This window comes from Patella vulgata, chromosome 6 (assembly GCF_932274485.2).
Source record: "Patella vulgata chromosome 6, xgPatVulg1.2, whole genome shotgun sequence".
Lineage (NCBI taxonomy): Eukaryota > Metazoa > Mollusca > Gastropoda > Patellidae > Patella > Patella vulgata.
In genome coordinates, this window is record NC_065884.2 from 64,139,768 (window position 1) to 64,152,105 (window position 12,338).

Here is a 12,338-nt window from a genome sequence, read left to right on the forward strand (position 1 = left end):
TGGCACAATGTCACTGTCTCTGTATCTTATGAGAAAGGTTAAATTATTACACACTCTTATATATTTGTCTTCAAATGTCATTGTGCTTGATAACGATAAGAGGATACTTGTCGAAACGTCGTGCTTTTAGAATAAAACTAGTGATTGTATTCCATAAAAACTGTGTTGTGTTAATGCATTGATATATTCGCCATTACCTTTAGAATTATGTACACTGCGGAGAAGTGATGACCATCATAAATTATCCTGTGTTTAGTTTACAAAACGTATTCTAAACATGTAGATTAACACCCGGATGTTTTATTTTTAAATCATTTATTTCATAGCTGAATTAAAAATATCATATGCTGTGTGTGTTGTACAACGTGTATCTGAATAAGGGCGAGTCATATGCGGTAGGTTATTGTTCGAAAATTCTTTTCGTCTGAATGTTTTAAAAACTGTCTTAACATATGTCAAAAGTGTTGGGGAATAGAAGGTTTAGAATCAATTTCATTCAAATTATATGAGGATTGTGGATAGCTACGTTCCTGTGTTGAGTGAACACAATATTTTACCGTATCTTATGTTGGTCGTGTTGTCAAAGTTTATGGGAGCTACTGTGGGACACACAGCAAAGTCGCTGGCTCACTGAAGCCATGTATATAAGTTAACAACCCGTCGTGTGTGCTTCTACAGGCAGTCTACTGGGGATTTTGTTTTTAATAACCCATGCATGAGACTTACGCGTCGCTTGCGTGTGTTCCAAACCGTAGAAGATCGCAGCCTGGATGTAGCCCGGTTTCTTGCGTGTCAAAACACGTACTACAGGCTGTGTGCTTGGCTTTACCAGGAAGTCCCGAGATGTTCAGTGTGGTTGCCTCTTGTCAGTGGTGCGGGTCGGAATAAGGTGTAGTAAGGAACATTGTCTAGTCGTTCGGATGGGGCGTGTTCACATAAAGAACCCATGACAATTGGAATTCTGAATAAGAGTAGCCTGTAGCGCCTCTGTCTGTGCAAAATGTCCTGCATGATAACATATCATTAGCCGGAGAAGAGTAGAATAATAGGATGTTTAACGCCATTTCATTTGTTACTCGCTGTTTTTTATCTACAAAAGATAATTTATACGTTGTCATGTAAATCAAACTGTATATGACACGACCCAGTCCGTGACAAGGATTAAACTGGAGGAAATGACCCATATTGTAGGCGGCTGGAAAATATGTATAAAAAAATAGAATTATAACAGGTCTATATTCATTAATCACGTAATTCAATATTAAAAAATCTACTTTTTATATATCGGGGAGTATTCGCCTTTTTTTTTTCTTTTCGGTTTTTGCTCTTTTATTTTAAACATGCATTATGTAGGATTAAGATAAATAGCTGTTTTTTCTTTCTATAATATAAGTTCAAAAATAGATCCATGAAAACGAATATATTGAAAATTTCATTCAAATTAGCCTGCTTTATTTTGGGCGAATTTAAATTTTTAAATCTCGCGCGTGTTCAAATCCATTCGATGGTCTGGAGAGTTGATTACGGGTTTGAGATGTGAATTATAATGTACACACAGTTTGCAGACAGAAAAAAGACCTGCAATAAGCAGATTTAACTTTTACATAATGCGGGGGTTTGGATGGCCGAGTGGTTAGTACGTGCGCGCTGTATCATAAGGTCTGTGATTGAGTCAACTGGCGTGGTTTAGATTCCCCGGTTTACGTGACAAGGAGTAGGGTCGCCTGTCTAATGTCGTGGGTTTTCTCCGGGTACTCCGGTTTCCTCCCACTGCTAAGACCCCTTCGCGCAAGCGAATGCTTGAAATTAAATTGAACCATGTATTAGTCCAGAAATGACCTAGGTTGTGTCGAGTGGACGTTAAACCCCACCTCTCTCTCTCTCTATCTCTCCCCCCCTCTCTCTCTCTCTCTCTCTCATAATGCATCTTTAAAGAAAAGAAAATTACGAGTGTAAACTGATCACAAGAAAGAAACGTATCTTACAGTTAACTGTTTTATTGACATTGTGACAGGAAGTTAGCAAGATCCCGTGTAACGTCTTATACAAACAGATTAGGTGTGGTGTACTTTAGTTTGGACTGATTTCTGGTTCGAAAGGAATATTATATGATTGACTATTTTCTGGTTTGGAAAGGAATGTTATATGATTGACTATTTTCTGGTTTGGAAAGGAATGTTATGTGATTGACCAATTTCTGGTTTGGAAAGGAATGTTATATAATTGACTATTTTCTGGTTTAGAAAGGAATGTTATGGGATTGCACTGACCATCAACACTTATTATTTTTAGAGTAATTCTAAAGACCTTATCGGTATGTATGAAAATTGTCTTTTACGTGTTTTAGTGGTTTTCAAATAGTTTTACGCCAGTGGCAAAAATTACCGTAATCAAAATAAGTCAGTGATTTGTGGCGATAAAAATAATCTAGAGCATGGGTGTCAAACTCATTTCTATCAACTAAAATTTTACATCAAATGACGGGGAAAGTAAGGTTGTCTAGTTTTCGTCAAAGTACAAGGCGGATATGTGAGTCAGCACCATAGATGTACGATTACGAATTGGTGCCACAGAGATCAGTCCCTGGGATTCAGTGTGTGACTTAGGATGCTTGATACAGATAGAATGATGGTATCACAAATTTCCAGTGTGTGCAATGCGGCTTCGTTTGGCTTATGGCGAATAGGGAGAATTCGAAAACCCTTCAATCAGTCTACTACTAAGAAATTGGTTCGTGCTTTCGTGACCTCTAGATTAGATTTATGTAATAGTCTATTATATTGACGTCCTGACACAGCACTAAGGAAAATACAAAGAATTCAAAATTATGCAGCACGCTGAACATATCACAGCGTTCTTCGCGACCTATACTGGCTTCCCATTGCATAAAGATGTTGGTTTAAAATTGTATGTTTAACCTTTCAATGAATTTTCGATCCTTCAGCTCCTGTGTATGCTAACACCGAAACGCTTAACAAGATCATCAGAGGCTGTCAGACCCAACTTTCAATCTATGAAGTCCAACAAAAATGGGGATAGGGGATTTATATACAGCGCACGGAATGCTTGGAATGAATTACCCGCTACAATGAGAAATATTGAAAAATATGAGTTATTTAAAGAGTCATACCATTAATTTTTAAATGTTTAGCAATGAAGAAGTAATTCACTTCAGCTACTACCCACAACATTGTAAAGCGCGTTTAGATATTAGTTATATTTTGTAATGCGCTGTATAAGAATAAATGATGGTTTCGTGGGTATGATACTGGTTCACTGGCCAAGAGGTGTGTTGGCCCTTTTAAACCCTAGTCTGGCTTCCCCTTGTCAGTGGTTCAGAACGGAGGGCCTGACAAGGACAGCTGTCTAGTCCTTCGGATGATACGAAAAACCGAGGTCCCGTGTATACATTGGAATGCACGTAAAAAATCCCTTGGCAGTTGGAATTCGATATAAGAGTAGGCGATAGTGCCGCTGCCCGGGCAAAATTTCCCCTCATAGCACACTGTATGGCGTATGCCCGTCTTCATTAGCCCAGTATAGGAGCAGAACAATAGGACGTTAAACCCCATTTCATTTAAACCCTAGTCGGTGTAGAAACATAGGACGTTAAACGTCATTTAATTTCCGGTACTGTTACTCACGTTGTAGTGTCTAATTTGAAGTTGCCCTTCGACATTTCCGGTATTGTTACTCAAGTTGCAATGTCTAATTTGAAGTTGTCCTTTGTCATTTCACATATGACTGGGTGAATTCGTTGTCTTTTTCTGTGTTTAATAATTATTTTTCAAAATTTTGTTTTTTAGTTGAAACAGTAATACTGAGATTAAAGACGAACATAGACCCCCGTACAGTGGAACCACACTTTCAGATCATCCGTAATCCGGAGAGTTCGTAATTTCGACAGAAATTTTAGGAAAGATTCTGTTACATCCGCCGTTTTTTTTCTTAATTTAATATAATTTACAATGGATGACAAGGAGAACAAACTTCCAGAACGGCCTTTAAGGGATACTTTTGTAATTTCCTTTTCCTTCATGGCTATTTTCACATCGTATATGGCCATACAGAGTCTTCAGAGCAGCTTGAACCAAGAAGCTGGATTGGGCATTATTTCCCTGGCGTGTCTGTATGGCGCTTTTGTCGTGTCCGGAATTTCGGCCGCATCTTATATCAAGATTCTTGGCGCCAAACGTTCTTTGGTTATTGGCTGGATCGTTCATACACTGTATGTAGCAAGCAATTTTTATCCAACTTGGGGGACTTTGATTCCCTCGTCCATGTTGTTAGGAGGAGCTACCGGACCCATATGGACGTCGCAGGGTCTATATTTAGCAGCGAATAGCGATGCATATTCGCGTATAAAAAATGAAGGCATGCATTCTGCTTTAAGTAAGCTTAATGGAATCTTTTTTATGTGTTTAGAATCAACTCATGTGACTGGAAATTTAATTTCGTCATTGGTGTTACGCCAAAGTTCAAATGCCGATAATGCGAACAACGTCACTAGAATTTGTGGTGCTGACGATTGTCCAGTAACAGCAAACGCCACCATTATTGAACAACCTGAAAAAAGCGTAGTGTATATTTTGTTGGGAATCTTTTTGCTTTGTGATATATTTGGACTTTGTTTGACAGTTTTTCTTTTGCCAAACTTAAAACCTCGAAAATCGAATGAACAAACTCTGTCGAAATCACTTGTTTCTTGCTGCACAACTTTAGCGGATAAAAAGATGATGCTTCTCATCCCTTTATTTTTTTCCCAGGCCATGAATCAAGGATTGCTATTGACAGAATATACTAAGGTATGTGACCCTTTTTCAACAGATAATTATATCGGAATATCGCTTTACATTCAATTTTCATTAATGTCATACGGGTTCCGAAATGCTCCAATGATGTTCCATTGAATCATAAAATAATGTTATTTACTCTTCAAAAAAGTAGGGGATATTGAAATGCAAATGCCTATGCAGGTTGTGATATGATAAATAGTCATGGACACTTGACATGCTTTGAGAGTGTGTTCACAGATGAAGAATCTATCGCCCCAACAGAACCACTGAGCTGCATGTGCGACACGCAATAGCGCCATACACGTGGGAGGGGTTCATTGTCAAATTTTACGCTTGAAGGAAGGGTTACTGAAAACTGTCGCTTGTTGGTTTATCCTAGCCATGTATGCTTTCCTATCGGTTCTTGCGTAAGATTTACTGTTTAGTGTATTTTGCTTTAGTGTGTTACTTTTAATTTGATCTAGAGGCGTGTTCGTCGACGCCAACGTCCACCGACAATACTGCAAGAATTGGCCGTGGCACTGCAAGAGGAGTGGGTCAGATTGGACGATTGATTAGGAGCATGCCACGACGTATTTCCGAATGTCTGATGATTGGTGGAGCAATTACTCATTGTTTCTGAATATCCCTACTTTTTTTGAAGAGTATATGTACAAAGACATTTATTATTGTCAATATAATTCCGTTTATGTGCGTGGTCGCAGGATGATTCTAATTTCAATTATTTCGATCAGACTATAAAATACCGCATCTTTATTCTAATAGACCATGGAATAATGGAAGCTATATCATTGGGAGTGTAGAGGTGGTGCTTTAAAAACTTGTTATTTAATGCTGACGATACGTGTGTGGGTGTAAAGTATGTGTGAAATAGCTTTATTTAACGTCCGCTTCCACCGAGGGGATATCGAAGACAAGTGTGGGTGTAAAGGAGCTATTTAGACCTATATCAAACATGTTAGCTCCTGTGGGTGTAAAGGGGCTAACATCCTTGATATAGGTCTAAATAAAGGTTCACATTCTCGTCTGCGATATCATTTTAGGTGGATGCGGGCGCTAAGCCTTAAGAACAAACGGACGTATTCGGTTGATCTGGTGTGTTATTTAAAGTAGAGATGATCCCTTTTAGAAAAAATATTTCTTTACAGGCGTACATCAGCTGCTCATTAGGTGTTTCAATGGTCGGTTTCATAATGGCATGTTACGGCGGAAGTACGGCCATCTTTGCTATACTGATTGGACATCTAGCTCAATATACCGGACGATATTTTTTGTTTATTCTGGCGATGTGTGCAGATATGACAATGTTATTAGTCTTTTATTTTTGGAAACCAAATGAACATCAACTATATCTATTTTTTATAATTCCAAGCATCGGAGCCCTTTCGGAGGCCATTTATCAGGCTCAGTTTAACTGTGAGTATGGATTCAGTTTCATTTAATTGAGCCAAGGGTTTAGAGATTTTGCACCGCTTGAGCTGTTACACCCCTTCTTAAATGACAAAAAAAGAACATTTTAAATTTCATTATTAAAAAATCAATTTGCTAAACCCGTGTCGTACATATAGCCTGGCTCGGATTAGAAATGGTCCAACTACTGATGTCTTCCGCCTTACTCCAGCCACAGTAGTGGCTCGTCCTACGGAGTTCCTTTGCGCAAGTTTTTTAGTCAAATGACTACAAAATGTTTACTGTCCTATAGCCCCCTTAATTTAAACATAAAATGACCCCAAACTGTACTGCGCATAGCTTAACATATAATAAACCAATTCCCAGTGAAATAAAGGTGAAGTCTTACCGCATTGTTATATGATTTGATGAAACCCAACTGTTACGCGAAATTTGGCGAGATTCCATCTGGCTGGTGTCATGGGGGCTTACATTAAAAGAAATGTCGCTTTGAAAATGTAGAACGCATTACCACAAAGAAAAACTGTTCAATAAGTAGTTTAGTGGTCCAGTCTTCACTATTTGTGATAGAATTACCTATGCCAATTCAAACTGTTATGCCATGTGTTGGCAATTGTGCGTTTGAACCTATTTGTACATGCGTAAGGAGTTTTAGACTGCATCATTTGTAGCGTTAAACGCAGTTTAACAGTACGACATTTGTAGCTAGGCAATGATATGCTGCCATATATCGCCACCGGCATCCTATTGTATAAATATACTAATACGATCTTAAATTTAATTACTAAAACATGCACTTTACGACGTGGTTTCCCCTTGTCAGTGGTGCAGAACGGAGGGCCTGACAAGGACAGCTGTCTAGTCCTTCGGATGAGACGAAAAACCGAGGTCCCGTGTATACATTGGAATGCACGTAAAAGATCCCTTGCCCGTCTTCATTAGCCCAGTATAGGAGCAGAACAGTAGAACGTTAAACCCAATTTCATTTTATTTCTAAAACATACACATCAAAATATACCAACGATTTGGTAACATTCTTGTATCTATGCCATGGGAGGTCATGAATTGGTAATGTCTATGATAAAAGTGGTGATAACGACTTGCTATAACAAACTTTTCATTTTTTTATTCATTTCTTTTTATTTATTCATTTCTATTTATTCATTTCTATTTATTCATTTCTATTTATTTATTTATTTATTTATTTCTATTTATTTATTTCTATTTATTCATTTCTATTTATTTATTCATTTATTTCTATTTATTTATTTCTATTTATTTTTTCATATTTATTTATTTCTATTTATTTTTTTATATTTATTTATTTATTTCTATTTATTTATTTCTATCTATGTATTTCTATTTATTTATTCATTTATTTCTATTTATTTATTCATTTATTTCTATTTATTTATTCATCTATTTATTTATTTATTTATTTCTATTTATAAATTTATATTTATTTATTCATTTATTTATTTCTATTTATTTATTCATTTCTGTTTATTTATTTTCAGCTTTGATAAGTATTTTATTTCAAGAAAAGATTGACTCAGCTTTTGCCAACTATTATACATCAAAGGCATTGGGTTTTGCTGCTACTTTTATCACTGGTGTTTTCATGTGCCTGAGAATTAGACTATTTATCGCTGTGGCATTGGTTGTAATTGGTTTCCTTGGTTATGTGGGATCGGAATTTCTTTATTCCAAAACAAAACTTTTACAGAATCGAAAGGATGATAATTATGCTTCTAGGGATGAACAAACACGTTTGTAGATTAGAACTGTGCACATGGTAACAACGATTCACCTATAATTACTGATATTTCAAATTGTATATCAATAATTCCAACCATATTCAAGCTTGAAGTTAAACATTAGATTGACACCCTTGAATGTAAGGACAACAGCAATAAGACATCCAAACTGATATAACGCCACATTGATATAACGGCATATTGATATAACGTCAAAATTGATAGAACCCCAATACTGAAATAATGTCAGAATTGTTATAACGTTAAAATTGATATAATATAACCCACATTGTAGCCCAAAATGGAAATTTCTTGGATTCTGATTGGTCGAAAAGTGGCGTCGAATGAGTATAACAGTCCTCTAAATTTCCTGGGCGACTCACTGCAAATGAATATTTTCTGGGTGCTAGACTCTGTTTGCAGTGGCCAAAAATTCTACACCTCAAAACTTTATTCTAGGAAATCTTCATGAATTTGTTCTTGTATATCATCAACAATGAAATTCAACCATTGGCTTATTGAAACACACACCTGAAACACACAAAACAAAGTTAGGGAGTGTATTTGAAAGATAATAAGTAAATTTAATTTCAAGGCTGGTCTGACAATAATGGTTGCTATGGTCACTCTATCAGTCTATCATAATTAGACTGGTCAAAATCGAAGATTTTCAACAAGTGAATAAAAATACTACAATTTATTGAACTCCGTATGGACCGTAATATATTTTTAATAATATACAAGTCAGGCTGATACTGATATGAATAGGACAGAGACTAATTTTCATACAGATGCACAGGCCAGGGTTTTTTGCGAAGAAAAAACATCACATTCATTCACAGCGTCGAAATGACAACGTAAACAAGCATAGCAACCACATGCGTACAGTACACAGCATATATCTACACGGTCACACGGGTATATGGACATTTATCAAACATGATATGCAATTTATTTCGAACCTAGTCACCGCTGGAGTTTAAAATCATTTAAAAAGTACATAAAATACACTTACGATTTCTGTTTCGATCTTTGAAATTATCGCAGAGTGACCTCCCTTTCCAAATAGACACAATTAACCAGTCGCTGTGTGAACCAAATAGAATGGAAATGAGTGTTTATCTTATTACGTCACGGATATTTTCATTACGTCAAAAAATTTTCCTTGGTATTTACGTCATTAAAACCAAAAAACGACCGTCAACTATCGCGAAAGAAAGAATTCCTAGAAAAATGTTAAATATTTTGGGCTACAATTTCGATAAACACCTCCTGTTTAGAATTTATCGGACTGTTATGATCGAGCGCCTCTAATGAAAAATTTAAGCGGTATCAAATGGACAATAACAGTCCTCTAAATTCTAAACAGTCGGTGTTTATCTCCTAATTGATAGAGCATCACAATTAATAACGCCACATTGATATAACGTCAAAACTGATGCTACGTCAAAAATGATATCACGCCACATTGATATGACGTCAAAATTGATATAACGCCACATTGGTATAACGTCACATTTATATAAGGTCAAAATTAATATAATATCGTCACGTGGATATAACGCCACATTGATATAATGTCAAAATTGATATAATGTCGTCACTTGGATATAACGTCACATTGATATAAAGTCAAAATTGATAAAACGCCACATTGATATAACAAAATATATGGAAGCGTATTTGGGTCACTACTTATTGAGATAATATCGCAACACATCGAACTAAAATATGTCAACTTCATGAGTTATATTACAAAAAATCGACTAAATAAGTCGACTCGACGCATTAAATTCACCTCTAAACGACACAAACTATGTCGATATGTTTACATCATGCCAATAGTCGATTTGACTCTAAATCAACAAGTCATATTTTAATGCAATATATAGACTTAATAATGTCGCCGTTTTCAAGTATGTACCTCGTGCTTAATTTCATTGCCCGAGATTGCTTATTCATGAAAGTGCAGCCAATGATGGGGTTTAACATCCACTCGACACAAACTAGGTCATTTCGGGACTAACATATGGTTTAATTTTAGGGGTCTTTAGCAATCTCGGGCAATGAAATTAAGCACGTGGTACATAACTGAAAACGGCGACATTATTAATTAAGTCTTTATATTGCATTAAAATATGACTTGTTGATTTAGAGTCAAATCGACTATTGGCATGATGTAAACATATCGACATAGTTTTTGTCGTTTAGAGGTGAACTTAACGCGTCGAGTCGACTTATTAAGTCGATTTTTTGTAATATAACTCATGAAGTTGACATATTTTAGTTCGATGTGTTGCGATATTATCTCAATAAGTAGTGACCCAAATACGCTTCCATACAAAATAAGCTTATCAGGGTTCAGTTAAGAACAGAATCTGTTTATACATGTAATGTTTCCTTTGGGATTGACCCAATTTTCGGGTTATTATTATCTGAATATAAAATTATTAATTCATAGTAACGTTTAAAGACGGATTAACCATTAATTATATGGCTGGGTCGGTATTAAGGAAATAAGGAAGAGCCGACTCGGGCTAGTTATCTCCCCTTTTACGTTCATACGTTTGAAATCTTGGCGATGCAATACGAGGTGGACTCTCGAATGACCTGGGTTCGAGGATTCTCAGGATTTTAAAGCTCGGTTGCTACTTGTCTCACTGACCCGTAAGGTCTTTTAGATGACACGAGAATTGACCTATGTATTTTGTTGACGAGTTATATCGTGTCTCTGAAGGTAATATTCACATCTTAATTTATAATCTATTTATAGTTTTCACAAAATGCTCAAATATCACCATTTGATATCGTTTATTTATATACTACACACAATTCTATGGGTTAGAACAGTAGGATGTTAAACCCCATTTCATCCATTCATTTAATGGAAATGAAATGAAAAGAAATGGGGTTTAACGTCCTACTGTTCTCCTCCAAACTGGATTAATGAAAACGGGCATACGCCATACAGTGTGTTATGAGGGAAATTTTGCACGGACAGCGGCACTACGGCCTACTCTTATATCGAATTCCGTCTGCGAAGGGATCTTTTACGTACACGCCAATGTGTACACGGGACCTCGGTTTGTCGTCCCATCCGAACGACTAGACAGCTGTCCTTGTCAGGCTGTCCTTGTCCTGCATCACTGACAAGGGGGAACCACGCCGGAAAATATAGATAAACAATTTCGGCCAATGCAGGGATCGAACACCCGACCTCCAAGCTAGCGAGCCAGAGTCTTACGCACTTAGCCACCGTGACCCCCATTCATTCAATGGAATAGAGTTACTATTTATAACTGAGCGACCTAATACACGGTAAATTTTATTCTATAGAATTCTGCCATGTGTATTCCAAGCTCGATCAAATATTAAAAGACATTGTGTATGATAAGAATTTATTTAACATCCGCGTCCACTGTGAAGTGATATCGCAGACTAATTGCCATTGTTCGTTCGTTCGTCTCTAGAGTTTTACGTCCACTTCCACCATGGGTGATATCGTAGACAAATGTTTCCTAAGACATTTACTAGAGGCTTGATCCAGTTTGATTTTTGTAAGACACAGTGTCTTTGCAGGGAAATGCCCAAGGTAAATCTCATCGAAAGGAGAGCGTGCGATGTCTGTTTATATATAGTAGACTATGAAAAATTATCGTTTTGCTATGACAACAAATAGTTGTAGAGATATTTACTTTGGTTCCTAATTTATCGTTGTGAGAACGTGCGCTGTCATGGTTATATTCTTGACGTATATGGACTTCTTCTGCTGGCGGGGTGTTGGGGGGGGGGGGGGCGGGTTGTAGCACTAACAGGAGCTTTAAACATGCATTATGCAAGAGCTAAATCTGTCTATTGTGGGTCTTGATTAGACATTAATTAACTTATCAAATTCATAACCAACTCTCGTTGCCATCGTTAGCCTGTGATATTTAGTGCGTTTGAATATTTTTTGTGATGGATGATTTAACGTAAAAATGGATAATCGAAACTTGGTTTATTATCGTATCAACGGTAGTTATGACGATTGAGGCTAACAACTTTTACTGAAAGTTTCGGCATATTCTGTTTTCATTATCTATTTTAGTAACTATTATAGCGAGAACTGTCACCCTTTAATCTACAAGAAACATAAGTAATAATTATTTGACGTCGAATTTGGTTTATTAAAGATAATATGGGAGATTAGATAAAGAGCTGGTAGTTCGCACTATAATAGTTAAAAACTAGATAATGTAAGGTCTTTTAGATGACACGAGAATTGACCTATGTATTTTGTTGACGAGTTATATCGTGTCTCTGAAGGTAATATTCACATTGTAATTTATAATCTATTTATAGTTTTCACAAAATGCTCAAATATCACCATTTGATA

The 12,338-nt window shown here is 36.4% G+C and overlaps 2 protein-coding genes across 10 annotated transcripts in view; both read left to right on the forward strand.

Moving 5' to 3' along the window:
- Positions 1-334: 334 nt before the first annotated feature.
- LOC126825677 (protein unc-93 homolog A) lies at positions 335-9,680 on the forward strand. 4 transcript variants are annotated; one of them, XM_050555436.2, is made up of 5 exons: positions 405-889; positions 2,015-2,314; positions 3,807-4,805; positions 5,945-6,212; positions 7,724-9,680. In XM_050555436.2, the coding sequence occupies exons 3-5, from the start codon at positions 3,969-3,971 to the stop codon at positions 7,981-7,983; spliced, it is 1,365 nt and encodes a 454-aa protein (XP_050411393.1). In that variant the 5' UTR covers positions 405-889; positions 2,015-2,314; positions 3,807-3,968; the 3' UTR covers positions 7,984-9,680. The 4 variants fall into 4 exon arrangements, with proteins under 4 accessions (XP_050411395.1, XP_050411393.1, XP_050411394.1 ...); XM_050555438.2 differs by lacking the exons at positions 405-889; positions 2,015-2,314 and adding an exon at positions 335-395; XM_050555437.2 differs by lacking the exon at positions 2,015-2,314 and having other exon boundaries at positions 405-1,231.
- Positions 9,681-10,198: 518 nt separating this feature from the next.
- Positions 10,199-12,338, forward strand: part of LOC126825675 (protein unc-93 homolog A) — a 28,738-nt gene continuing 26,598 nt past the window's right edge. For 2 of the 6 annotated variants that reach the window (XR_007682096.2, XR_007682101.2), the window contains exon 1: positions 12,254-12,268. The gene's annotated coding sequence lies outside the window, so the exon portion shown is untranslated. Of the gene's footprint in view, positions 10,701-11,759; positions 12,269-12,338 lie in introns of those variants that run through there. The other 4 variants (XR_007682098.2, XR_007682095.2, XM_056101643.1 and 1 more) reach the window with 4 other exon arrangements.

What these genes read in the sequence shown, in the direction of transcription:
- LOC126825677 (XM_050555438.2), top strand. Translation starts at nt 3,969, where the DNA reads ATGGATGACAAGGAGAACAAACTTCCAGAACGGCCTTTAAGGGATACT. An exon ending in TATTGACAGAATATACTAAG is followed by an intron (nt 4,806 to 5,944) that starts GTATGTGACCCT and finishes ATTTCTTTACAG; the next exon opens with GCGTACATCAGCTGCTCATT. An exon ending in TTATCAGGCTCAGTTTAACT is followed by an intron (nt 6,213 to 7,723) that starts GTGAGTATGGAT and finishes ATTTATTTTCAG; the next exon opens with CTTTGATAAGTATTTTATTT.